This window comes from Bubalus kerabau, chromosome 17 (assembly GCF_029407905.1).
Source record: "Bubalus kerabau isolate K-KA32 ecotype Philippines breed swamp buffalo chromosome 17, PCC_UOA_SB_1v2, whole genome shotgun sequence".
Lineage (NCBI taxonomy): Eukaryota > Metazoa > Chordata > Mammalia > Artiodactyla > Bovidae > Bubalus > Bubalus kerabau.
This window is the reverse complement of record NC_073640.1, coordinates 56,899,163-56,926,492: the sequence shown is the minus strand read 5'-3', so window position 1 is coordinate 56,926,492 and position 27,330 is coordinate 56,899,163. Positions and strand designations below refer to the sequence as shown.

The following is a 27,330-nucleotide window of genomic DNA, read 5'->3' as shown; positions in this document are numbered from 1 at the left end:
AGGCCCAGGGCCGCCGCGCGTCCTAGGCATCTCCGCGTGTCCTGTCCTGCCTGCCATGTCTCGCCGCTGCACGCCGCTCGCCTGGGTCCTCCTCGCCCTCCTGGGCCTCGGGGCGGCTAAAGACTGCGGCCCCATCGTGTCCCGCAGAGAGTGGAGGGCCCTGGGGTCCAAATGCAGCCAGAAGCTAAGACTGCCCGTGCGCTATGTGGTGGTGTCGCACACTGCGGGCGCCGTCTGCAACACTCCGGCCTCGTGCCTGAGGCAGGCCCAAAACGTGCAGCACTACCACATGCAGGAGCTGGGTTGGTGCGACGTGGGCTACAAGTGAGTGCACAGGGGAGGCAGGGCTGGAGCCGGGGATGTAGGCGAGAGGAGCGCGCGGGCACCGATTCTGGAGCCGCCTGATTCTGGAGCCGCCTGCAGCGTCTGTTTCTCCCCCAGCGTCGCCGCTTAGGGCTGGGCCTGGGCGTGTGCAGGCAGTGCAGACGTGCAAGGGGGAGGGGAAGGGGCTGCAGTCCTGGCTCTGACCCCAGAGGAAGGGACAGCTTTTGCAGGGGCACAGGAACAAGCCCTGTGCACTGGATTCGCTTGGTAAAGTCTAGTGCCTGGTGAAGCCGGGGTTGGGGCTACAGTCCCAGCTCCATTTACCGCTGCTTGAGCCCTGGGGCAGGCATTCCCCTCTCTCAGCTTCAGGGTCATCTCCCTCCTCTGCATAGTCAACAGGGTCGTGGGCCACTCCATTGCTGAGCCAGCCAGTACTCCTTAGAACACTGCCTGGCTGTGTGACCTCGGGCAGGTGTTGCCACCTCTCTGAGTAGCTATGGGATGGGGGCAGTGGCAGCTCATGGGGTTAGGGATGCAAAAAGGTGCACTAGAGCTGTGCTTGACAAATAGCAAGGGCGAGGGTCATTGTTTTTATTGTGGAAGATCAGGGGATAAGGAGGAGGGTTGTTGGGGAAATTGTGAGTGGCAGGGGCAGGGACAGGGATGGGGTGAGCAGAGGAGGGAGGAGTCCTCCTCCAGGAAGCCCTCCATCATTCTCCCATCCACAGTTTCATGATCGGAGAAGATGGGCTCGTGTATGAGGGCCGGGGCTGGAAAATCAGAGGTGCCCACTCTGGGCCCACGTGGAACCCCATAGCCATCGGCATCTCCTTCATGGGCAACTACATGGGTAAGTGTCCAGCCATCAGTGAGGGGGCTGACATGGGTTCTGGGGGATGGCACTTCGTGGTGCGTCCTGGCTGGGAGGCTCTGCCACCTACAACCTCTGTGACCTCAGGCGTGATTCCGTTTCTCTGAGCCTCGTTTCCTCTTTTGGATAAAGTCCATTTCCAACCACACGGTTTCAGACGAGTTCATCTCTATAAAAGTTCTTAGGTCAGTCCATGAAGTGGAGGGTTAGGGTTAACCTGAGAAGTGCTTGGAATGAATTGCCATTTCCTCCTCGAGGGGAATCTTCCCGACCCAGGGATCGAACCCTGGACTCCTGCATTGCGGGTAGATTCTTTACCCTCTGAGCCACCAGGGAAGCCCCAGAAGCGCTTGATAAGTGGCAGCTACAGCTGTGGATCGGATGGGAAGGTCTGGGGGCAGAGGAGGGTGAATAAATGATCATCTTGAAGGCCGACACTTGTGGAGGGCTTGCTCTATCCATAGTCACTCATCTTATCGTCCCCCAGCCCTGTGGGCAGGTGCTGTCATTCTTCCCTTTCACAGACGAGAAAACTGAAGCACAAAGAGCAGTGGCAGGCCGGGTTCTGGGCCCAAGCGGGCCAGCTCGGAGTGCAAAATTACAGCACTGCCACACTCCCTCGGCCCTTGGAGGAAGCCCCAGCCTAACTCCCGCCTCTCCTCCCCCAGATCGGGTGCCCCCGGCCCGCGCTCTCAGGGCGGCCCAGAGTCTGCTGGCTTGCGGCGCAGCTCAGGGATACTTGACTCCTAACTACGAGGTCAAAGGACACCGCGATGTGCAGCAGACGCTCTCTCCAGGGGACCAGCTCTATGAAATCATCCAGCAGTGGCCACACTACCGCAGCGTGTGAGGGCCTGTCCGTCTTCTCACACCCCACCCATCCCATCAGAAACCCCACCGCCTTCCCCTGCCCCAATAAAGGCGAAGCTTAAACTGTATTCCTGTGCCCTGCCATATGCCTCTTCTCTCTTCCTCCCACAGACCTCAGCCACACTCCCCGCCCCGCCCCCCGCACCCCCCCCCCCACCTCCCAGCGCTCTGACCTTGCTGGTGCTCAGAACCCAGAGGTCCCGACCCTGAACCAAGACCCCAGAGATTCCAGCTGGGAAGCAGCATCACAGCTCAGAACCCGGAGGTCTCAGGTCAGAGCGCCAGGAATTAGCACCAAGTCCGCTGAGACGTCACCACCAGCAGCTCAGGAGTCCTCACCTCCTGGACAGTGAGCCATGCTACAAGATACCCCCTCTCTACCTCACCACCAAAGACATTCAGTGCAGCATCTCTGCTCGGATCGCTGTGGGGATGAGCTGCTCACTCCCAACCCTTGGGTCCCCCTCTTTCATCGCTTTAGAAAGTGCGGGAGTCTTTCCTGAGCCTGTAGCCCCATCTGCCTCCCAAGTCATAGCCAGAAATACACACAGGTCCCAGTTACACACCCTGCCATCCCAGCCACCAGATCTTCATTTCTCCCCACTCCACCCCCACCCTTCAGTCATAAACTGAGGGATCCCAAAGGCAAATATGTTTATTTACAAAACTCACTTACCCTCCCTCCCAGCATGCCATGCCTGCGGGAGGGGGTGGGGCCTCACACGCCTGAGACCCCCCCCAAGAGCACCAGGAGGGGCAGGGCCGGGACACACCGGCCCCGCCCCCACGCCTAATCCAGCGGTGGGTGGGGTTGGAGGTCCAGCCAGCATCCGAGGTCACGACCGCGTGTCCAGTTGGTTCATGTATGCCTGCAAGGCCTTCAGGCGGGCATCTATTTCGGCCATGTCAGCTGCCTGGTGGTCCGAGCTGTACTCTGTGAGAGCAAGCGTGGGTGTGGGGGTCTGTAAGAGGCCCAAAATCCTGCCCTCGGTACCATCCTAGTGGGCTCTGGGGCAGCAGAGGGGGAGGTGTTGAGTCCCAGGCTCACCTTTGATGGGAACCCAGCCCCCTGAACTGGCCAGGCGTCTCTGATGGTGACCGCGTTCAAGGGGGGTGGACTTCTGCTGCTGGGGATGGCGGGAAAGGGGGTCAGGCACCCTCTATTCCGGCACCCCCCAAATCCCACCAGAAATTCTGAACCAAAGGACCTCATAAAAATAAGGGGTGACATCTGCTGAGCACTTATGCAAAACAAGCTCCTTGTATCTTCACCAGAATCTTCTGAGGTGAATACCATTACAATTCCCATTTAGCTGATAAAGCAACTATTGATAGCTACAGAAGCTAAGTAACTCCCTGAATCACACAGGTTATAGCAAGCGGAGGCAGGTTTTAAGACCTGGCAATTTGAGGCCAGAGCCTCGCTGTTAATCGGCATCCCCTGCTCTCCCGGTGGGCTTCCCCTGTGACTCAGCGGTAAAGAACCTGCTGGCCAATGCAGGAGGTGCGGGTTCGATCCCTGAGTCGGGAAGATCCCCCTGGAGAAGGGAATGGCAACCCACTCCAGTATTCTTGCCTGCGAAATCCCACGGACAGAGGAGCCTGGCGGGCTACAATCCATGGGGTCGCAAAGAGTTGGACACGACTTAGTGACTAAACAACAGCCACCCTCCACCGCACCGTCATTCTCCCCTCCAACCCAAAGGTCTCAAACACTGCCTCCAGAGGAATTCCGAATCGCCCTTTATAACCCGACCCACTAGAATGGAATCACGGGAGAAAAAGAGCGCGAGCTTCTGGTGGTTTAATGCTGCCCCGCCTTCTCCAAAGCCCGAGGAAAGACACTCACCGTATTGAACCCACTCCACGTGGTGGGGCTGGGCGCCTTCCCCCTGCGGCGAACGCTGAGAGGAGGGAGTGATCAGGGCCAATGGGAAAAGTCTGGGGCACCTCCCATCTCGCACTCTTCGTCGGTTTCAAGGCTCCAGCCTCCATCACCCAATCTCCCCTCAAAAGAGTGTTTTGAATCTCCCCAGACATCCGTTTGGAGGCGGTCCTTTACCCCAGCCCAAGTTTTACCCTCTAGGGAGGGACTCAGAGAAATCCTCTAACTCGCTGCAGGAGCTGGCGGACGAGTAGCGGCTGCGGAAACTGTCCACTGGGGGGAGACGGAGAGTGTGAGCCTCCCGCACGGGCCACAGTCCCGCCCAGCCCGCTCGCCAGCCCAGTTACCCGAGGAGCTGCGGTTTCGGGAGCGGTTAGCCGCGTCTCCTCGACCGGTCACCACTGCCGGCGGCCGAGTCTGGCAAGACCAGGAGACGGATGGGCCGTCCCCGCTTCCTCCGCTGCCCAATCGGTTCCGCTGCTGCCTGGGGAACGAGAAATAAGACGTCCACCTGTGTGCCCAGTCCCGGGAAGGGCGTAGCTGCGCCCCTGCGGGTCACAGCTAAATAGGTGAAAACAATGCGGAGACACAGACCAGGAAGGGGTGCGAGAGACAAGCCAGGGGGAGAGGGGAGGCTGGCGATCAGGAGAGGAGATGTAGGTCGGGCGGGAAGCAGGAGCAGGCGACAGGTGATGGAGATGGGAGAAGGGGCTGGATGAGGGCACGCTTCAGAGCGGCAGGGAAAGGGGCAGGGCTACGGGCAGGTGAGGAGGAAACATGCTCTAACTTCATCTTGATCTCTCTCTGCTTCTTCTCCTTGGCTTTCACAAAGGCTGTTGGGTCGAAACGGGGCACGCGACCACCTAGGACCGGGTGGGGGTGGGTGTGGAGAGAAGAGGAGGCTGGGGTCACCGGCTCACGCCCCCACAGTTCTAGTCCCACACACCTCCTCCCACGGGCAGGGAGGGCCGTCACGGACCTGTGGGCGAGGGCGAGGGGCGGGCAGGGCGGCCTCGACCCCGGCCTCCGCGGCCGCTCTCCCGGGATGAGGAGCGGGCGGCGCCACGGCCACGCGACGTCGAGCGCTCCCGGGACGTGGAAGCCCGATCTTCCCGCGCCGAGGGCGGCACCACCGGCGGGGTCCGTCTCCTGGGAGCACGACCCAACCCACTCTAATAAGTTTCCCACCGGTGACAACACTCTTCCCGGACTGCACCATCTCCGAACCTTCAGTCCCAACCCCCACCCCCCCGACCCCGCCGTCAACTCCTAACATTCACTTCTTTTTTTTTTCTAACATTCACTTCTTACACACGGTCCTCACAGACCTCTTTCCCCAGGCTTCACCCGCTCAGAACCCCCCAACCACCCCCCTAAAAAAAACCATCTGTCAGTTCCCTACATTCTAACACATCCTCTCAGTAGACCCTTCTCCCAGAGGTCTCCCAAGCTCCCTGGAAATCATTCCCAGTTTTTCAACACGCACCCCAATACATGGCCAGCAAACATCACCCGGATTCCCACCTGCTTAGCCACGCCCTCTCACTCAACTAGCCTTCAGGCTCCGCCCCTCTTCGGTCCCTAGCTCCAGGTCCGGCCTCCCGAATGCCGCCTCAGGCCTGCCCATCTCTCTACAAATCCCGCCCACCGTTTTCAACTACTGACTCCTTTCCTAAGCCGCTGGCAGCCCATTAGGTCCCTCCCATCCCTCCATCCCCGCCCACTCTCAGGCCCGGCCGGTCCTCTCCAACCTCTCTGGGCCCCGCCCCGTCGCCCAGGCCCCGCCCAGTCACCTGGGCTCCGCCCCGCCTATCTCGCCCCGGAGCCCACCCGCAGGCGGGCCCGCAGCGCCGAGGCCCCGCCCCGGGCGCGCCCCTCACCCCCTCTTGTACAGGGCCAGCTCGGTGTTCAGCGCCTTCAGCCGCGCACGCAGGCTCCGCTCCGACGCCTTCACCTCTTCGAGCTGCAGGGAGGGAAGAGGGGCGTGGAGGTCCAGACTAAAGCCAAAGTCCGGGCCCCGCCAGCCGCCCCGCCCCCTCACCTCCTTGGCCAGGCGGCGGCAATCCTGGCTTCGACGGCCGGACCCGCGGTGCCCGAGGCCGCGCTCCTGCCGCAGCTCCAGCTCCAGGCCGCGCACGAGCCCGCGCAGAGACTCGACCTCCTGGCGCGCCGCCCGCCCGGCCACCGCCTCCTCGCGCAACCTGCCCAGCTGGGCCTCCAGCTCGCGCTTCTCAGACACCAAGCGCGACACCCTGGGAGACGGAGGTAGAAGGCGAATGCCGGGGCCGGGTGAGGGGCACGGTCCCATACTCTGCCCTTCTCCACCCGGGTGGGCACGCTCCGCTTGCGTTAGAGAAATGCAAATAAAAACCACCAAGAGATGCTGGGTTGACAGGACCTTTTTAAGACAGGGATCCAGCGCTCAACATCCACACCCACCAGTCCCAACATCACCTGACTGTAGGCAGATACACAGCACCACGGGGGAAGGCGTCCCAGAAACCTGCATCTCATTAGCCTAGCGGTTTAACCACCACTTCACGGGAAATACAGAGGTCTGGTCAAGGCTATGGTTTTTCCAGTAGTCATGTATGGATGTGAGAGTTGGACTGTGAAGAAAGCTGAGCGCCGAAGAATTGATGCTTTTGAACTGTGGTGTTGGGGAAGACTCTTGACAGTCCCCTGGACTGCAAGGAGATCCAACCAGTCCATTCTGAAGGAGATCAGCCCTGGGATTTCTTTGGAAGGACTGATGCTAAAGCTGAAACTCCAATACTTTGGCCACCTCATGCCAAGAGTTGACTCATTGGGAAAGACTCTGATGCTGGGAGGATTGGGGCAGAAGGAGAAGGGGATGACAGAGGATGAGATGGCTGGATGGCATCACTGACTCGATGGACATGAGTCCGAGTGAACTCCAGGAGTTGGTGATGGACAGGGAGGCCTGGCATGCTGTGATTCATGGGGTTGCAGAGTTGGATACGACTGAGCGACTGAACTGAACATGAATCACAGTGATAAAATCAACAAGATCCCTGGTGGTCCAGTGGTTAAGACTTCGCCCTTGCTTCCACTTTAGAGGGGAAGGGGTTGGATCCCTGGCTGAGGAACTAAGATCCCACAAGCCATGTGGCAAAAAAGAGAAAAAATCCAGAATGTGGGAAACTGTATAAATAACCTGGCTTCTTCCACAAAGAAGCAGCATGAAAAAGTAAAGGGGGCTGTAATAAATTAAGAGACTTAAGAAAACAACAAACTGTAATGTGGGGCCATATCTGAATACTTATTCACACAAGCAAATTACAAAAAGACATTTGTACACCCTGGGTATCAGATGACATTAAGGTATTTTTGTTAGTTTTGTTGGATGTCATAATGCCGCTTATGTTTGTTGCTTTTATCAAAAATAACCTTATATGTTAAAAGATAAATATTGAAATGTTTACAGAGGAGATCCAATATCTGGGATTTGCTTCTCAGAGGACAGGAAAGGGTGTAGATCATAGAAGATGGGCAAAATGTTTTAGATAACCATTGAAGCTGGGGCACAAGTACCTGTGTGTTATACTACTAGTTCTGTGCATGCTTGGAAGTTTTCCTAATTAAACGTTTTTTAAAAATCTGTGGCTCCCCTACACTCTCCAAGGAGCTTCTTCATCTGGTCCCTTCCAGCTGACTTCCCCTCTCCCCTCCTCTCCTCCCACCTCCCTCTCCCACGATGCTCTTTGCAAATGCAGTTCCCTCCTCCTAAACCATCTCTCCTCCTCCTGGCAGGAATGACTCTACTCATCCTCCAAACATCAAGACCCCAGTGAAGCCTGCCTGGCCCCCCACCCCAGCCAGGGGTGAGGTCAGGTCCCTCTAGTCTCTGCCCCCCGGATCTCTGTACACTTCCTTCCCAACACCAGTCACTGATCAGCGTGATTATCTGTTTTCTATCTGCATCCTTCCTCCAGCTCTCGGGTCAAACCCGGTGTCGGGATCCGGGTTTTGTGGCCAGGCTGACTGTACCCAACTCTATTCCAGCTCCTACAAGCTGTGTGACCTGGGGCAGTTTCACTTCACATCTCTGTGAAGTTGGATTATAATAATAACACCTACTGATAAGGTTGTAGGAATCTATGAAGAGTGCTTAGACTGTGTCCAGTACTGAGTGATGGCTCAATAAACATCAAGTAGGGCCGGGAAGTGTACGTGGCACACCGTAGGAACTCATTAAATGTTAGATGAGTGAATTAATGAATCTTGGCCTCTTTCCAAACTCCCTAACTTCAAGTTGGGAAGAGGAAGGTAAGAATTGCCTGGCTATGGCTCTCAGAGCAGAGTGCGCCGTCTTGTGGCCAGTCTAGGAAACATGCACACACGAGGAAGAATCACAGGGTTCTCCAGCCCAAAGAGGTCTGGTGCTTCCTGAGCGCTCAGTCCTGCCACCAGCGCACAGTGGCTGAGGAGGAAAAGGGGCTTGAGCTGAATGCTTGGATGCAAGGTCGAGCCTGGCCATAGTACTTTACTGTGTATGGGACAAATTCTCTAAAATCTCTGGGCCTCAGTTTTCCTCTATAAAATGATAGTAGTGCCTACTCTGGGAGGATTAAATGAATTAAATCATATGGCACTGAACAGAGTCCCTGGCACACAGTTAAGTGCTCAATAAACATTGCTGCTGCTGCTACTAACTCGCTTCAGTCGTGTCCGACTCTTAGCGACCCCATGGACTGCAGCCCACCAGGCTCCTCTTTCCATGAGATTTTCCAGGCAAGAGTACTGGAGTGGGTTGCCATTGCCTTCTCCGCAATAAACATTAGATACTGCTATTATTATTAATACTAAAAATAGTATTAGCCCTCCCCAATGTGTACCAAATAGGAAAAGGAGTACGTCAAGGCTGTATATTGTCACCCTGCTTATTTAACTTATATGCAGAGTACATCATGGGTAACGCTGGGCTGGAAGAAGCACAAGCTGGAATCAAGATTGCCGGGAGAAATATCAATAACCTCAGATATGCAGATGACACCACCCTTAAGGCAGAAAGTGAAGAGGAACTAAAAAGCCTCTTGATGAAAGTGAAAGAGGAGAGTGAAAAAGTTGGCTTAAAGCTCAACATTCAGAAAACTAAGATCATGGCATCTGGTCCCATAACTTCATGGCAAACAGATGAGGCAACAGTGGAAACAGTGTCAGACTTTATTTTTTGGGGCTCCAAAATCACTGCAGATGGTGATTGCAGCCATGAAATTAAAAGGTGCTTACTCCTTGGAAGGAAAGTTATGACCAACCTAGATAGCATATTAAAAAGCAGAGACATTACTTTTCCAACAAAGGTCTGTCTAGTCAAGGCTATGGTTTTTCCAGTGATCATGTATGGATGTGAGAGTTGGACTGTGAAGAAAGCTGAGCGCTGAAGAATTGATGCTTTTGACTGTGGTGTTGGAGAAGAGTCTTGAGTCCCTTGGACTGCAAGGAGATCCAACCAGTCCATCCTAAAGGAGATCAGTCTTGTGTGTTCTTTGGAAGGACTGATGCTAAAGCTGAAACTCCAGTACTTTGGCCACCTCATGCGAAGAGCTGACTCATTGGGAAAGACTCTGATGCTGGGAGGGATTGGGGGCAGAAGGAGAAGGGGATGACAGAGGATGAGATGGCTGGATGGCATCACCGACTCGATGGACCTGAGTTTGAGTGAACTCCAGGAGTTGGTGATGGACAGGGAAGCCTGGCGTGCTGCAATTCATGGGGTCTCAAAGAGTTGGACATGACTGAGCAACTGAACTGAACTGAACTGAATGTGTAGGACCCCTACCAGATGGAGACCAAGTCCCAAGCATACAGCAGGCACTCAGTAAATATGCTAGGAGCCCTTGCTTTCCTCACTTCACTCTTTAAGTCCCCTTGTTTTCAAAACATTCCCACCTTTGCACATGCTGTTCCCTCTGCCTAAAACACTCTTCCCCACCCCAAGAACCTATCAGGTTCCTGTTACAGCCTCCCAAAGCAGAGGCTCCCTTTCCTGTCTCATCCCATCTCTATTTGCAATATACTCAGGTGGGTATGTGATCAAAGTCTCTGCCCCCTGGGCTGGCACTACATCATGGTTAGGGAAAGGTCAGCAAAAAAGAGGTACTCGGGGAAGGTGGATTCAACTGAATAGAGCCCTGCCTCACACCCTGCCTTTGCACCTGCCTTGCCCTTTGTCTGGAACACCACCCTCACCAGGCAGGGTCAGGTCTCCCTCTGCACTCCCTCATCCATGGTGAATCTTCTCTGACTGCAGACATTGTCTCCCCCACTGGACTGGGAGCCCCAGGAGGACAGGACTAGGACTGTCTCAGTCATTGCTGTGTCCCCAGCACCATTAACACACGGCAGGCACAAAGGAGGGGCTCAGAATAAATATTTGGGGAATGAGGGAGGGCCATCTTTCCAACACTGCTAAGCACTGGGTCCTGCAGTGCATGATGGGATGTGTCTCCTCCCCCAGCCCCCACTGCCCACCCACCCCCAAGACTCACTGCTCCCGCAGGTGCCAGATCTCAGTTTCCCGGCCGTCCCGAGTGTCCTGGCCATCCAGCCCTCGAAGGCGGCTCAGCTCCTCCTTTAGTGAGCGAATGATGCCCTGCAGGACCACAGGGTCCGGCTTGCCCTGGTACGGGAGGGGCAGCGGGTAGTGAATCCTGAGAAGGATTAGAACCATGGCATCTCAGAGGCCAAGAATCTACCTGGGAAAGGACAGGTGACCATTTCTGGCCAAACACTACTACATGAAATTGGTTGAGAGTCTTCTGGGAACACTTGTTTTCCTGATGAAAACAGTAGATACAATTAGCAAGCACAGTTCTGTTCCATTTCCTTCTGCTTTGATACAGATGCAATGTCTGGAGGTCTGGCAGCTCTTTTGTGACCATGAAGAGATAAGGATGAGGTAAAAAAAGCCAATACATCAAAGATGACAAAAGAAAAACAAAAAGAGAAGGAGCCTGAGTCCCTAATGAAGCTGTTGAGTAGCAGCCACCTACCTAGACATCTTGTTATGTGATAAACTATTGTTCAAGGCCCTGGTAATGGTTATTCTGATACTTGCAGCCAAACACAATACTAAACGACATAAACCTCAACACTGAAGATTCCAAAGGCAAGGCTTAAGCAACATCCCCACCTCGCCTTGGGTACCAGCGGTTCCTAAGTCCTAGCCACATCCTCTTCCACCTGACCACCAGCTACCAGCCTGGTGGGTACCCTTGTACCCACCTGTCAAACTCCACAGAGTAGATGAGGATCAGGTAGCGCTTGGAGTTGAGCTGGGCAGACCTCGAGGCCAAGGGGCCTGGGCGGCCCCCCATCTTTCGGTTCCGCAGGGACTCCAGATCTGTGTAGGTGAGCAGGTCAAGGGTGACCGACTCACTGCTCTGTTGGAGAGAATGGAGGAGTTGCCAAAAGACTCAACATGGCCACACCCAGAGCACCCAACCCACACACCCGGGCCATGCCCTGATCATTTGTTGGGCTAGCTGGGCTTGCCTACCCAGCCGTGGTAGGCTGTGGGTCAGGATGGCCCTCTGGCGCAGGAAATCATCAGAGGGACAAACTGGAAAGAACCGCAACTCTCAGCCACAGGAGACAGCTTAGTGGTGTGACTTCCAAGTGTTGTCTGCGCACCCCTGGGGGTCCCCAAGACCCTTTTAGGGGAGTACATGCAGTCAAAACAACTTGCAGAATAATAACTAAGATGTCATCTGCCTTTTCTTTCTGTGCTGACATGCGCACTGATGGTACAAAAGTCATGGTGGATAAAACTGCTGGTGCCCATTAGCAGAATTCAAGCCAGGGGCGTCGAATGTACTAGCAACTGCTATATATTCCACAGCTGCCACACAGTCTCCATGGGGGAGGGGAGGCAGGGAGAAACACACAAAGAAATAGATAAATAAAAACAAAATGAAACCTACGAATGTCCCTGATGAACCTGCAAAACTTATTAATCTTTTTGAATCTTGACCCTTGAGCACACAGATGTTTACTACTCTGTGTGACAAAACAGAAAGTCCACATTTGGCTGCAGATCCAAGTATGACACTTTCTAAGAAAAGCACTTGTGGGGCTGAATTTGGAGCTAAATTAGCCACTTTTTCATGGAACACTATTTTTACTTGAAAAGGTACTGACAGACAAAACCATGGTTATTTAGTCTTTGATGTTTGGCAAGCATTTTCTCAAAAATGAACAAAGTGAGCCTGTCACTTGAAGAAGAACAGCTAACAGTATTTGTTGGCAATGATAAAATTCAACCTTTAAAGTGAAAATTCAAATTTTAGAAAACTTGTGCCTGCCACTGCGGGCTTGACAGCTTCTCAATGTTGAAAGATTTTCCTGGCCAGATCAGTGAGATATTAACAAATGTGACTTCCTGATACTGTATAATGAAATGTGTCAACCTCTGAAAGATCTGCACAATTCCATGAAGCAATATTTCCCAAATGACCAACTCCTGATGTTACAAGTGATATTACAAATCCATGATGTTACAAAATAGGTAAAAAGATACTTGCAAAGTACAAGATATGCCAATAGATTTTAATATGACAGAATAGGAAAAATTCATTGATATGGTCTCAGATTCCACATTGCAAGAAACCTTTCAGAAACTACCATGTATCTGATTTTAATGTGTGAGCAGAATTATCCGAAAAAACTATTAAAGGACTCCCTTTGCCAGCTACATATCCTCCTGAGAAGGATTTTTTTTTTTTTTTTCCTGCATGTATGTCAACCAGGACACATCACAACAGACTGAAGAAGCACATGAGAACCTAGCAGTTATCTATTAAGCCAGACATTAAAGAGATTTGCAATAATGTTTTTTAAAAAAACTACATTTCTTTCTAAATAATTTTGGTTTTGAGACTACTATTCATAAAAATATTACTTAGGTCAATAACAGGTTTGTTATTGTTATTTTTAAATGAGTTCATAAATACCTTATATTTTTCTCAGTTTTAATTTATGACATGGCAAACAAATACTGCTAGATGAAACAGGCATAAACAAAAGCTGTTTGGTATCCTTGGTAATTTTTAAGCATATAAAGGGGTCCTGAGACCAAAAAGTTTAAGAACCTCTGGGTTAAATAAATCATGATGCATGGGTACACTTGAATGCTAAGCAACCACTAACAAGGATGACAAACTCAAAAGTTACAATAATAATAAAAACAGACAACACCTGTTTAGTGCTTATTGTGAGTCAGGCACTATTCTAAGCCTTTTACATATAACTCATTTAACCTGCATAACACTCTGAAAAGGGGACTATCACCCCACATTACGGATAGGGAAACTAAGACATGGAGGGGAAGTAATTGGCCCCGGGCACCCAAGTAGTAAGCGGTAGTGATGAGTCTCACTTTTAGCATCCATAATCTTGGCCATTATGCTATTCTGCTTATAGACACCAAAATGTTAACAGTCTAAAGTGGGGGATAGAAAGGGAATTAAGACTCTCACTTTCTAAGTCACACACATTAATATCATCACAATTTTATGAGTGTAATTTTATCCATAATCAGAGAAATAATGCAGTTCACAGTTTTCAAATGATGTCTGAATAGTATCTACGTTCCAACCTGCTTCTTTTTTTCCTATTAATACTTTCAACTACTTGACATATATATTTTTTTCAACTATCTGTCTAGTGGGAGCACTAGAATGTCAGGTTCCTGAGGGCAGATTTTGTCTCTTTTGTTCAGGGTTGTATTCCCAGTGCCTGGCACACAACAGATTCCCAGTAGATGAAATGATTAGCTACATCCACTGATATGACTAAATTTTTTATGAAATACTGTTGGATCTTTTTTAAAGGTTACAGAATACCTTGGGAAATTTATCAACTCTGTAAAATTAGAGATCTGCAAATATACACACCACACATGTTCACAAGTGAATAGAGAAATGGAGAGATGGCTGGAGTGATTTTCATCAAAATACTAACAAAATATTACCCAGAGTGAGCATGAGGAATGCCGTGATTTTTACTTTCTTCTTTGCATTTCTCTGTGACTTGGATTTTCTCCATGAGAACCACCGTCACCACAATTACAATGAGAATACGCCGTGTACATTTGGGAAAGAAGAAAAGACAGCCCTATTTCTTCAATGAAAGAGAAGTAGAAGGTCTTGCATACATCAGACGGGCATCTACCCTGCCAGGGACCCAGAGGACAAAAACCTCCCCCAACCCTGGCCCCTACCTGGGTGAGGGCCGACTCCAGCATGTTACAGAAGATGCTGAACTGTTTGAAGTTCCCTGTCTTGTGAGTCAGATCTTCGATGACTAGGTAGAGAGAAAAGTCCTTCCTGAGCTCTGACCACTTGCCCAGCCCAAGGGCAATGCACCCAAGCTTTCCACCTTCCCCCAACACCAGTGCCTCTGGCCCGAGGGATGAGTCCTACACACCCTCCCCACCTTAGAGAGCTCTGGTCAGGTAGAAGGGGCAGGTGGGCAGCATCCAGACTGGCCTCATCTTCTGGGAGACACTGACTCTGGGGAAGGACAGGCGAGCCCACCCAGGCAGGCACACTCACAGTTGGCATCGAACTCGCCCCGCCACTGGTCAGCCGTCATCCGGTCCTCCACCTCCAGCTCTAGCACCTGCCCAGACACCATCACCCGCACAGCATGCTCCACACCCCGGAAGACGTAGTCCACCTGCAGGCCAGCAGGCTGGTCCATGGCCAGAGTCGCTGGAGAGGTGGATGAGACAGAGACCCAGAGGGGCTGAGAGCCCAGGCTCAGGAGCTGGAGGCCAGAATCCTGGTCCCACCATGCACCACCTTAGGAAGAGACTCTGCCTCTCTGTGCTTCAGTTTCCTCATCTGGAAAATGGGTACAGAAACAGCACCTACCTCATAGAGCTGTCATGAGGATTAAATTGAACAATACACATAAAGGCCCTGGGAACTGTGTTCTGCACGTTATTATGCCTAATATATGCTGATTAATAGAATATATGATTTCCAATAAGAGAATCATGATTAATACTATTATTAATTTATTAATCCTTATATGCATTATATATTTATTACTTATTCATTTATTCAAACGTTTGTGAAGAAAAGTCAAGCTGGAAAGAAAGATGGAGCATTGAGATCAGGCTGGACAGGGATTTTAAATAGGGGGTCAAGGGCAGGCCTTCTGTGGAGGTGACATTTGGGCAGAGAACTGAAGGAGGTCAGGGAACAAACCATGTGGCTACCCCTAAGGAGAGTGGCCCGAGTCAAGAGAAGAGCCAGTGCATGGCTAACAGATTCTCCATGAGACACCTGAAGCATTTAAACTGAATTAATCATTGATCTTCTTCATTAGTCCACTGCAAGTATAAGTACTTTCTCTTAGCCAACAGGACTACTACTCACTGTTAGTGCTAGAGAAGCTGGAGGAGGGGGTCAGGCCGCCATCCTCAGCCTGAGTCTAGGGAGTCATTCAGAATGCCAGCCCCGGGCTGCCTGGGTTCATAACCAGGTTCAGCTCTGGGCATGTACATGGGCAAGAAACTTAACCTCTCCTGGAGCCAGATTCCTTACCTTTAAAGCACATGCCCTGCCATACAGAGTGAAGTAAGTCGGAAAGAGAAAAACAAATATCGTATATTAACACATATATATGGCATCTAGATAAATGGTAAGGATTGGGAACCATTTGGTACGGAATGGAACCTACCTGCAGGGCAGGAATACAAATGCAGATGTAGGAAATGGTCTTAAGGATTCAGGCAGGGGGAAGGAGGGAGTGGGACGAATTGAGAGAGTAGCACTGATATATATATACACTCTAACTCGTGAAATAGATATAGCACGGGGAGCTCAGCTTGGTGCTCTGTGATGACCTAGAGGGGTGGGGTGGAGGGTGGGTGGGAGGGAGGCGCAAGATGAGGGGGATATATGTACATTTATAGCTGATTCACATTGTACAGCAGAAACTAACGCAACATTGTAAAGCAATTGTACTCCAGTTTAAAAATAAAAAAATAAAGCACATGCTATCCGGGGTGCTGGGGATATGATGAGAAACCAGATTCTATCCCTACCCTCAAGAAGGTGGCAATAGTTAGAGACAAAAAAATGTCAAGAAGAGGAGAAAGAGGATGCTAGGGGGTGGGGGTTGCTCTTTTTAGCTAAGGGGGCCAAGGAAGGGCCACCCCCTCCCCACTGAGCAGAGGCCTGGATGGAAGAGAGGAGACAGGTGAATATCTGAGGAATAAGCTCCATGTAGAGGGAACAGCCAGGCACAGGCTCCAAGGTGGGATGTTCCTAGTTTGTTCTGAAAACAGCAAGGTCAGCGTGAGGGAGGGAGAGGGGAAAGTGAGGAGATCAGAGATGTAACGGGCCAGATGATGTTCCTGCAGGTCTTTGTAAGCCCATAGGAGGATAACAGCATTCATCTCCCTGGATTGGCGTAAAGATTAAATGAATTAATCATGTAAAAGTCCTCAGCAAAATTGAGCCACATGTGACACACACCAAGCATTCAATACGGACGGATCGGCATCATCATCATTTTTTTTTATTGAAATGTAATTGATGGACATTATGTTAGTTTCAGGTGTACTACATGGTGACTTGACATCTGCACACATGATGGAATGATCACCACGATAAGTCGAGGAAACATCTGTCCCTGTACAAAGTTACTTCAGTATTATTGACTATATGATGTGGCTTGCTTTATAACTGGAGGTTTGTACCTCTTAATCCTCTTCATCTATTTCATCCCCACACCTGACCATCATTATTCTTGTTATTACTACTTTGCGGCTGTTTCTGAGCTTGAAAGGGACTAGAAAGACAAGGCAAGCCCATTCTCTCCCCAGTGTACAGATGGGGAAACTGTGGCTCCGTGAGAAAAAGAGCTCTGTCCAGAGTCCCACGGGTGCTCCAAAGACACAGCCACCAACAGCTGCCCCCCACTCAGATCACAGGGACCCCTCCTGTGCTTAACTTCCTTCTCTTTAGTCCTTCCTTCTCTTTAGTTTCTTTAGTCCTCACACTTTTCCCAGTTTAGTCCTTCCTGAAGTCTGATATTAGAAAATCTAATATTTTGAGAAAAAGACGAGCCCTGGGAATTCGCTGTTTATCCAGTGGTTAGGACTCCTTGCTTTCACTGCAGAGGGCCTGGGTTCAATCCCTGGTTGGGGAACTAAGATCCTGCAAGCCAGGCACAGTGCAGCCAAAAAATAAATAAGTAAAATTAAGTGCCACTATTAAAAAAAAAAAAATGAGCCCTGAATCTCTTAGGTCAGTGATTTTTAATCTTTTTAGAGTCCTAGAGCCTTTGCAAATCTAATGAGATCTCTTAAGTCTCCCCAGATAAATGAATAGATCCAAAACCTTTGCTAAGTAATTTCAGGGCCTCCCAGAATACCACTCCTGAAGCCCATCCACAGAGCCCTTTTCTCAAAGGCCCTAGGACAATTGCCTGAGCCCCAGACATCTTGAGAGGCTTCTCTGACCCTAGGTCCAGGCTCTTAACTTTATTTGGGGACAGCGTCTCTGGTTCTTTGGAGGTGCTGATGAAATCTGGAGACCACTTTCCCTCGGAAAATTCACACTCTCACAACTGTACTTTCATTCTCCGGAGTTTCAGAAATGGGGGTTAATAATTCCTGACCTACTGGCAAACAAACAGCTACACATTTCAACATATCCCTCATTCCCTGGCCCTCAATACGGGTGCCAGGCAGCGCTGGCCCCGCCCCACCGGGTGTTCTAAACCCCGTCTACCCACTCTGCCCCGCCCACGCCGCAAGCCAATCAGCAGCCGCGCCGTCCAGGTTACCAAGGAGTCAAAGACAGCTGCGGAACACCTGACGAACCACGCAGCCTAACCGCCCCTAATTCACCAACGTACTCGTGGTACCTGATCCGGGAGACAGAGCAGGAAGAGGGCCTGCCCCACCCGATCCCGGCTGCTAACCCGGCCCCGCTCTCCTCCTTACCCATCCCGCACAAAAGCCCCCCATTCATAGCCCTTCAGTTGCTAACAGGGACTTTCTCATCCAATTGTCCTGATGACACACCCGCCCACCTCAGTCCCCAGATATTAAGCCCCTGAATATTTTGCCCGAATTCAATCCTCTCCTTACACCTGCCTCCTTCACCTGCACAAACTTTACCCGCTCCCCTCCCTCCATTCCCTCTTCTAGACAGAATAACCTCCACACTCGCCAGCCAGTTCGACTCGCCCCCTCCTGACCCCAGCTCCCCAACACTCGTTCCCTATATTCTGGCCACTACCCCCTCTCCCAGTCCCCCATGTTCTACTGGGGCTCCCCCTACATTCTAATTGAATTTTGTCCCCCCTACGCTGTTCCGCCTGGATTCTATCCGCATATCAGCCCAAGGTTCTACTCCACACACACCCCATTTTTCAGCCTGTATTCCATAACCCTTGTATTTCATCTGGATTCCGTCCCCTCTCAAATTCTATGTATACTCCCTCTCTCGCCCGCCCCCCACATTTTCCATTTCTCTTCCCTTGATCACCACGCCCGGACACTGCGATCCTCCAGACCCTGAGCCCCTCCTCCCTCCTTCACGCCCGACCCCACCCCCATTGTCCTTCTACCTGCATCCCCCATCCGTGCTCTGTGACCGCCGACCAGTGGCCCATCCTGGTTGCTGGTTTTGTTCCAGTACCAGGTCTCTATTAGCTTCTCTCCACCTCAGCTTTCTGACACGTCCCCCCTCCCCAACCCAGCGGGGATGCCTTGCCTTTGAGGCGCCGCCCCCCCACCCCACCCCCGTCAACCCGTGACGTCAGAACCTCCACTTCGTGCACTAAGTGTGGACTCTCCAGCGCCCCACTCTGGGCCACACACCTAACCCCATTTCTCTGGCCTCATGACATCATGGTTTTAGTGCATGAGTGCACGCGCGCATACACACACACACTCATTTTCCAACTCCCAGCCCTCCCATCTTTCGCTAAAGTGACCCACCTGTGCATTTTCAATGTTGCATTATCACCCCAGCTCCTCTTCCCAAACTGTGCTCCCTGGATATTTCAGATTTCACAGGACCGAGGAAAGCTGACAATCCTTACGCTGGGCTCCCCCAAAACAAATCCAAATCACCACCTCCCACACCAGACATGGGTAAATCCCCACCCCTGGCAGTCCCCACCCTTGATGGTTGTTTCCCCACTATCTGCCACCCCCAAACAGTCCAGCCAGTCATGACCTAGTGTGCACATGCATGCACACACACACACACACACGTGCGCGCGCCTGCGCGCGCGGCCTGGCCTAAGTAACTCCTCCTAGCCCCATTCCAAGCTCATGGCCCCTGCCCCCCCGCCTCCCCCCCATCACATGGGTGAATTAGGGCCGAACAGATCCCCCTCTCCCTTAGCCCTGCACTCCAAAAGACCAAAGTCTTCCACACTATCCCCTTTGAATGTATAGACCCCAAAACCCTTTAAGACACCCCACCATCCAGACCTCCATAGTGCACACTGAAGCCCATCATCACCCCCTGGGATATCAGACTCTCCCTCCCCTGCCATCCTTCAAATGTGTTTTGCCTTAGATAAACACCATGCCCACTTAACAACCAATGATTCACCATTAGTTTCACTCTCTGGTAGGTACTGTAACCATCCCCCATTTTGTAGAAGATGAAACTGAGACTTGCCTGGAATCCTGCAGTGAGGGACTGGCACATTCACCCTCTACTCATTTCTCAGTGGCCCTTCCCTGACTACCTTCCAGTTCCTCCCCTAACCCTCTGCTCCTTTCCCTCCCAGAACAAATCTAAATGGGGCCTCACACCTTAAGCACAGTACACAATGTAAGTTGGGGACTCCAGGATTCAGATCCTAACCCGCAGTATGACCCCAGGCAAGTCATTTAGCCTCTCCCAACCTCTCCCCATTGGTGAAGCAGGGATAATAAGAACTCCCGCCTCACATAGGATTATTGTGGGAACTGAATTAGTCAGTATATATAGGATGCTTCAAATAGTGCCTGGCACTTGGTCAGCTATTACCATCTGTACAACTAGCTGATGATAAGTTGGCAAGCCAGATGCCCATGAAGTCACAGCCATTTTGACCATTCTTGTATTTTCAGCACCCCGGGCCTGGCACAGATCAGCAGCTGCTTGTGAATTCATGCTCAATACCAGGAGACAGGGTTCAAGGAACTGGAGATACAGGCAAGGTCTTCTCCTCTCAGCTCACTCCTGTCATCTTCCAGGTCTCAGCTCCAATGTTCCCCCCTGCAGGAAGCCCTCCTTGACTCCCAAGCTGGGTAAGGACTGCCTCAATCACTTCAGGGTTCCCAACCCCGGCCAGCACCAGGCCAACTACAAAGGGGAGTTGACTGATGAAGAGTTCCACCCCGAGCTCTGAACTTACCTGTTTCTCAAAGTAAGGAATGCAGACCTTCAGCTTCAACATGGGAGTTGGTGACAAGGCAGTGTTCTGGGCGTGGTCCCAAAGCTAGAGGCAGAATCTCTGGAGGTGGGTCCAGGAATCTGCATTTCCCACAAGCTTCCCCAGCACGAACTAGAGCTGAGATCTTCTGCTCCTGACCACCACATTCTGCCCAATTTATGACCCCATCTAGACCCCAACACACAACCCAACACCCTCCCAAAGCTTAACAGTCCTGCCCTATATCACAGGAGACCTCTCAAGAAATGTAATGGTGAAACAGTACAAATAACACCTTTAAGTGGAGAAGGCAATGGCACCCCACTCCAGTACTCTTGCCTGGAAAATCCCATGGACAGAGGAGCCTGGTGGGCTCCAGTCCATGGGGTCGCTAAGAGTCGGACACGACTGAGCGACTTCACTTTCACTTCTCACTTTCATGCATTGGAGAAGGAAATGGCAACCCACTCCAGTATTCTTGCCTGGAGAATCCCAGGGACGGGAGCCTCGTGGAATGCTGTCTATGGGGTCACACAGTGTCAGACATGACAGAAGCGACTTAGCAGCAGCAGCAGCAGAAACACCTTTAAGTACTATGTACGTTTCCAGTTGCTGAGTTCTAGATCCACTTGGAGCCCACACTCTAATGAGGGACGTCGAAGTAGCCCGGTGGATATAAACAAACACTAATCTACGTCAAGTAGTGGTGAGTGTTATGAAAAAAAAATAAAGCCAGAGGGTGACAGGAGCTATTTTGGTTTGGGTTGTCAGTGAGAGCCTGGGGGAATTCATTGCAGACAGAGGGGACAGCAAGTACATTTCCCAAGTGGAGATTTTATTGCTGTTTGACGGACAGCAAATAGGTTGGGGCAACTGAAGCAGGATGAACAAGTGGGATTGGTGGGATTTGAGAGCATGGAGGAGGGGGAGTTGGATCAGGTGGGGCCTCGTAGGCTTGGCGAAGACTTTTACTGCATGAGATGGGAGCCATGGGGGGGTTATGAACAGTGGAGCAACATGATCTGACTTTTGAACTAACTTGACTGTGGGGTCAAGGGTAGAGGCAGGGAAGTCAGTGAGAAGGCCACTGCAGCAGACCAGGTAAGAACAGGTGATGGCTTAGGCCAGAATGTAGCAAAGGAGGTGGTGGGATATGACTGGATTCTAGATGTGGTGTTTTTCTTTTTTTTAAGCTATGCTGTGTGACATGTGGGATTTTAGTTTCCTAACCAGGGATCGAACCGGCACCCACTACATTGGAAGCGCAGAGTCTTAACATTGAACCACTAGGGAAGTCCCATGTGTTTTGAAGGTTGATCCATGAGATATGCTGACTGACGGATAGTACGTGGGTGAGAGAACAGAAAGGAGTGAAGGCCGACTCCAAGGTTTGTCCTGAGTACCTGGAAGGATGGAACTGTCATCAACTAGGTTTGGAGGCTGAAGGGGAAAACTCCAAGTTTAGTTTGGGACACGTTTTTGAAGTCTGTGTGTCAGCTGTACTTCCAAGTAGAGAAGAGCCAGCCACTGCATATATGAGCCTTGAGTTCAGGGTAGAGACTCCAAATGGAGATACACACTTAGAAACATCATTACATAAACAGTATATGAAACCAAGAGGCTGGGTGAGGCCACCAGGTGAATGGTACAGCCAGAGAAGAGAGAAGGTCATTCTACTGGTGATGAAGCTGAGGCACAGAGGGTTAAACAACTCACCCAGTGGCAGGGCCAACGTTCAAACTCAAGCAACCCAATGCCAGAGCCCACACTCTTAACCACCCGTGGCGTTATTAAGAAGTCTGAGTTAATTCACATGCAACATTTGGTAGGTGCCTGTCACACAGTTAGCCCTCAGTAAACGTTACGTGTATCAAAAGCCTTCACAAGTCATCAAAACACACTCTCATCCCTGGAGTCTTCACTCATTCCTTCCCACAATATTGTTCTTCATCTGCCCTCCACTCAAATCAAAGCTTGTTAACAGACGGCAGGGACCTCCACCACTCCACATCGCGCTGTAATAACCCTCTGTCTTAAAACCTCCCAATAAATTGCAAGTCTGTCCTACAAGGGCATTTCTACGTTTCACCATCTGCTGTATCCTACTTTACACACTTTCCCCGTTCAAGAGCCTCATGCGAAACAGAAAACAGCCCCCGACTCACATACTACCCTCTGTCTCACAACCTCTCACGAAAGCGCCTACCCGTGTTAAAGGCAACCCCTCCCGAGTCTCACACTACTAGGTCAGATGCCTGCTCAGCCCATTCTCCCTTCAGAGCACCCCCTCGCCCCCAGGATCGCTACCCCGACCCACGCACCCGCAACCCTAGCCATCTCTCACCTTCTCCAGGGACGCCCCTCCTCGCGAGCGGTTCAACTGCCGAAGCTCCAACCCCGCCCCAGGATCCGGCCTTCTCGCTGCTGATTGGTTCTGGCTTGCTCGCAGCCAAGTTCTCATTAGTCAAAACAGACGCCCGTCACTTCAGCCCCCTCCAGAGCTTGGTCACCTCGGAAGAGAAGTTCCGAAATGTGTCGGAGCGTCAGTCTCCTCTCCAATCACTATTGGCTGGAAACTACTGCCAATCATAGAAAGAAGGTTGTTCCTCGGAGAGGGAGGAAATCCCGGAAGTAGCTCTTTGACTCCGCCCACAACCCCCTGCGGCAGAGCAGACCACGCCCATATGGAGGGGCGGGGGCGGGACGGGTAAGCGTCCGAAGCACATGCGCAGAGGGAGGTCTTCGCCTCGGGTTAAGACGCTAAGGAAATGTTCTTAGCGTGAAGACTGGTTGAGATTTATCGTCGGTCGGTGTGTTCCAAGCCTGCACTTAGCAGTTTGCAGGCCTTGGCTTATTTAAAATTAGCAAAAACCCTGCACTGTGGGAGCTATTATAATTCCCATCTTGTCACTAAGGAAATAGGCTCAGAGAGGTACAGCCACTGGCCCGGGATCACACAGCTTGAAAACTACCCCTATTTTGGTTTAAGAGTTATCAACAGGGTGGATATAGCTTACAGAATTTAATAGGGGAGTAAGGGAGGGGAGCGTTCTTTAAGAAAAGGAATACAAAATCGCTAACACAAAATTCGGTATGGATGTGAAAATTTACTTAGAATGTGAAATAATAACATATTACATATTTAAAAGAGCTGGCAAATACCACAAACATTGCAAAATCCCAGAAGATAACGTAATGTTTTTTATTAATTTACTGCCTGACACACCTCTCTGGTTATGTTTCCTACTTTTTTGGCTGCATGTCCCTATTTCATAATATCCTTACCTCATAATATCCTCATTTACAGAGAGAGAGAAAAGTAAATTATCTTTCCTCTAGCATACTTGATGGAACTTTTTTTTAGTCATTGTCATTTGGAAAAGGTTAACAAGACAGTATTGGTGATGTCATCTAAGTATTTTGGAAACATGGGGAAAGTTTCATGAAGTTTGTGGTTCAGAGGGTAAAGTGTCTGCCTGTAATGTGGGAGACCCAGGTTCGGTCCCTGGGTCGGGAAGATCCCCTGGAGAAGGAAATAGCAACCCACTCTGGTACTCTTGCTTGGAAAATCCCATGGATGGAGAAGCCTGGTAGGCTACAGTCCACGGGGTCGCAAAGAGCAGAGCTGGACACGACTGAGCCAACTTCACTTTCAGCTCATCTTAGCTACACATTTTGGAAAATGTTTCTACATTCTAACTTCTGGCTCAGTCCTTTTAATTCCTGATTCACTTTCATTATGCAGGTGCTTCTGGAGTAGATCTCTTGAGGACCATTAATACAACAACAAACTGGCCTTGTACCTAGTGAATTAGCACCTTGGACAATAGGATCATTCTGGAAGCCATTCGAGACACCAGGACAACTGGTTAGGTAATTCAGTTCAGTTCAGTTCAGTCGCTCAGTCGTGTCCGACTCTTTGCGACCCCATGAATCGCAGCACGCCAGGCCTCCCTGTCCATCACCAACTCCCGGAGTTCACCCAAACCCACACCCATCAAGTCAGTGATGCCATCCAGCCATCTCATCCTCTGTCGTCCCCTTTTCCTCCTGCCCCCAACCCCTCCCAGCATCAGAGTCTTTTCCAATGAGTCAACTCTTCGCATGAGGTGGCCAAAGTACTGGAGTTTCAGCTTTAGCACCATTCCTTCCAAAGAAATCCCAGGACTGATCTCCTTTAGAATGGACTGGTTGGATCTCCTTGCAGTCCATGGGTAATTCAAGTATAGTTCAAAGTGTCTATGAACTGTGGGTTTCCCAGGTGGCGCTAGTGGTTAAAGAGCCTGTCTGTTAATGCAGGAGACATAAGAGATACAGCTTCAATCCCTGGGTCAGGGATTCTTGCCTGGAGAATTCCATGGACGGAGGAGCCTGGCGGGCTACATAGTTCATAGGGTCACAAAGAGTCAGATATGACTGAAGCAACTTAGCATGCACGCACATCTATGAACCATATCAAAATATCCCACAGAACCCAACCTAAAAGTACCTTCAACTCACCTTCCCCTCACCTATATCTCATCAGTAACCAAGGTGACTCCAACACCATGCATGGTAGAGAGAAATGCCACACAGGGACACAGAACAAGGAGAAGTCAATCGTCTTAACCAACTGCATTTTAAAAAAATTTTTGTTTATTTATTTTGGCTGCCCCAGGTCTTAGTTGTAGCATGCAGGATCTTTAGTTGTGGCACAAGTAATATTCATTGCAACATTCAGGATCTAGTTCCCTAACCAGGGATCAAACCCGGGCTCCCTGCATCGAGAGCATGAAATCTTAACCACTGGACCACCAGCTGTTGTTTAGTCTTTGAGTCATGTCTGACTCTTTGCAACTCCATGGACTGTAGTCCTCTGTCCAGGCTCCTCTGCCCACGGGATTTCCCAGGAAAGAATACTGGAGTGGGTTGCCATTTCCTTCTCCAGAGGATCTTCCCTACCCAGGGATCAAACCCATGTTTCCTACATCGGCAGGCAGGTTCTTTACCACTGAGCCACCAGGGAAGCCCCTGAACTGTCAGGAAAGTCTCTTAACCAACTGCACTTTAAATATCTTGCTGCTGCTGCTAAGTCGCTTCAGTCGTGTCCAACTCTGTGCGACCTCATAGACAGCAGCCCACCAGGCTCCCCCGTCCCTGGGATTCTCCAGGCAAGAACACTGGAGTGGATTGCCATTTCCTTCTCCAGTGCATGAAAGAGAAAAGTGAAAGTGAAGTCGCTCAGTCGTGTCCGACCCTTAGCGACCCCATGGACTGCAGTCTACCAGGCTCCTCCGCCCATGGGATTTTCCAGGCAAGAGTACTGGAGTGGGTTGCCATTGCCTTCTCCATTAAATATCTTACTTTTGCAAAATTTTCAAAAACGTCAGACCGCAGGGACACCTTACTGGAGCCGTGGAAAGGCCTATGTAAACCAGGGGCCCTGAAGCTTATGTGAGCTTTATGATAAATCCACTCTTAATACCAGTCTTCATGCATCTATTGAATTGAATATTCACTGTGTTCCAGAGGCTTGTGCCAGAAATCCTGCCCTGAAGCATCATAGCTAGTCTTGACACAGCCACCAACTGCTTGTGAGGGCCCCTTCCCTTGCTGAGTGTGAGTTTTTCCACCTGTAGACTGAGTATTGCTAAAAAATAACATTTGGGGTTATTATGCCCAGACATAAAGTTCACTAGACAGTCCAGTTAAGAACTTGGGAGTGTTGCAGTCAGAAAGACCTGGATTAGAATCCCAAAGTATATGAAAAAAAGAGAAAAATCTCAAGACTTCATCTTACCATCTTGGGACTACCAAGATAAGCCATGCATCCATCTTTCCTGAGCTTCACTGGCTTCATCTATAGTGGAGTTCAATGCATTCACTCATTCATTCATTCGTCACCCGTTTACTAAGCACCTGCTGTGTTTGGGGCACTTTTCTATAATCCAGGCACTATGTGCTGAGCGTAGGAACCTCAGTGAACAGACAGAAAAAGCCTATGCCCTAGTGAAAAGAAAACATATAAATAAAATATAATAAATATTTATTTATATAAATATATTTATAAAATATAAATAGGGACTTCCCCAGTGGTCCAGTGGTTAAGACTTCACCTTCCAATGCAGGGGGTGTGGGTTTGATCCCTAGTCAGGGAACTAAGATCTCACATGCCACAGGTGGCCAACAGTTAAATAATAAATAATATTTTAAAAAAGGTGGAAAGAAAAAAAGAGAAAGAGGTGTCTGTCTCTTTAAAAAAAATGAATAAATAAATGTTAGGTGGTGAAAAGTGCTATGGAGAAAAACAAAAAGCAGAGTAAAGTGGACAGGATGGGCAGAGATGTTATCTCTGAGAAGCTGGCTGAGACCAGAGACCCGAAGTAAGTGTAGGAGTCATCCTTGTGGTCCAGAGGTAGAGCATTCCAGGAAAAAGAACAGTGAGTGCAAAGGCCCTGAGGTTGAGAGCTTGCCTGATGCATTTAAAGAACAGTGAGGAGGTCAATACTGAGTGAGTGGGAATGTAGTAGATAATGTCTGGGAGAGAGCCAGAAGCCAAGTGGTGTAGGGTCTTAAAAGTCATTGTGAGGTCTTTGGGTTTGGCTCTGAGTTAGGAGGGATCTGTCGAAGGGAGAGGGCAGCAGGGTCATAATTTTCCTCACATCTTGAGTGGTCTCACTGTGTTGAGAATAGGCTGTTAAGGGACTTGCCTAATGGTCCAGTGACTAAGACTGCTCCTGCTCCCAATGCAGGGGACCCAGGTTCGATCCCTGGTCAGGGGAACTAGTTCCCACATGCCACAGCTAAGAGTTCTCATGCTGCAACTAAGAGTTCTCGTGCCACAATTAAAAAAAAAAAAATCCTGTGTTCCACAACTAAGACTCAGCACAGCCAAATAAATAAGTAAATTTTTTTTTTTAGTAACTATTTCTTAAAAAGAGAGAGAATAGTCTGTTAAAATAATTCCAATGCGATA

General features: G+C 50.4%; 2 protein-coding genes across 10 annotated transcripts; one reads left to right on the top strand and one right to left on the bottom strand.

Moving 5' to 3' along the window:
* Window positions 1–15: 15 nt before the first annotated feature.
* PGLYRP1 (peptidoglycan recognition protein 1) lies at window positions 16–2,123 on the top strand. Its single transcript, XM_055552329.1, has 3 exons — window positions 16–324; window positions 1,053–1,174; window positions 1,864–2,123. The coding sequence occupies exons 1-3, from the start codon at window positions 56–58 to the stop codon at window positions 2,043–2,045; spliced, it is 573 nt and encodes a 190-aa protein (XP_055408304.1). The 5' UTR covers window positions 16–55; the 3' UTR covers window positions 2,046–2,123.
* CCDC61 (coiled-coil domain containing 61) lies at window positions 893–23,013 on the bottom strand. Of its 9 annotated transcripts, none has more exons than XR_008704010.1 (15): window positions 22,720–22,996; window positions 14,528–14,686; window positions 14,194–14,276; window positions 11,199–11,356; window positions 10,463–10,624; window positions 5,992–6,202; window positions 5,831–5,913; window positions 4,930–5,099; window positions 4,738–4,813; window positions 4,298–4,434; window positions 4,145–4,223; window positions 3,915–3,969; window positions 3,114–3,192; window positions 2,742–2,999; window positions 893–1,586 (listed from the first exon to the last, which is right to left on the bottom strand). XR_008704010.1 is itself a non-coding variant. In XM_055552323.1 (15 exons), the coding sequence occupies exons 3-15, from the start codon at window positions 14,673–14,675 to the stop codon at window positions 2,902–2,904; spliced, it is 1,539 nt and encodes a 512-aa protein (XP_055408298.1). In that variant the 5' UTR covers window positions 14,676–14,686; window positions 20,358–20,456; window positions 22,720–22,996; the 3' UTR covers window positions 2,703–2,901. The 9 variants fall into 9 exon arrangements, 6 of the variants coding, with proteins under 6 accessions (XP_055408298.1, XP_055408300.1, XP_055408301.1 ...); XR_008704011.1 differs by lacking the exon at window positions 893–1,586 and adding an exon at window positions 2,295–2,407; XM_055552323.1 differs by lacking the exon at window positions 893–1,586 and adding an exon at window positions 20,358–20,456 and having other exon boundaries at window positions 2,703–2,999.
* Between the last annotated feature and the right edge of the window lie 4,317 nt (window positions 23,014–27,330).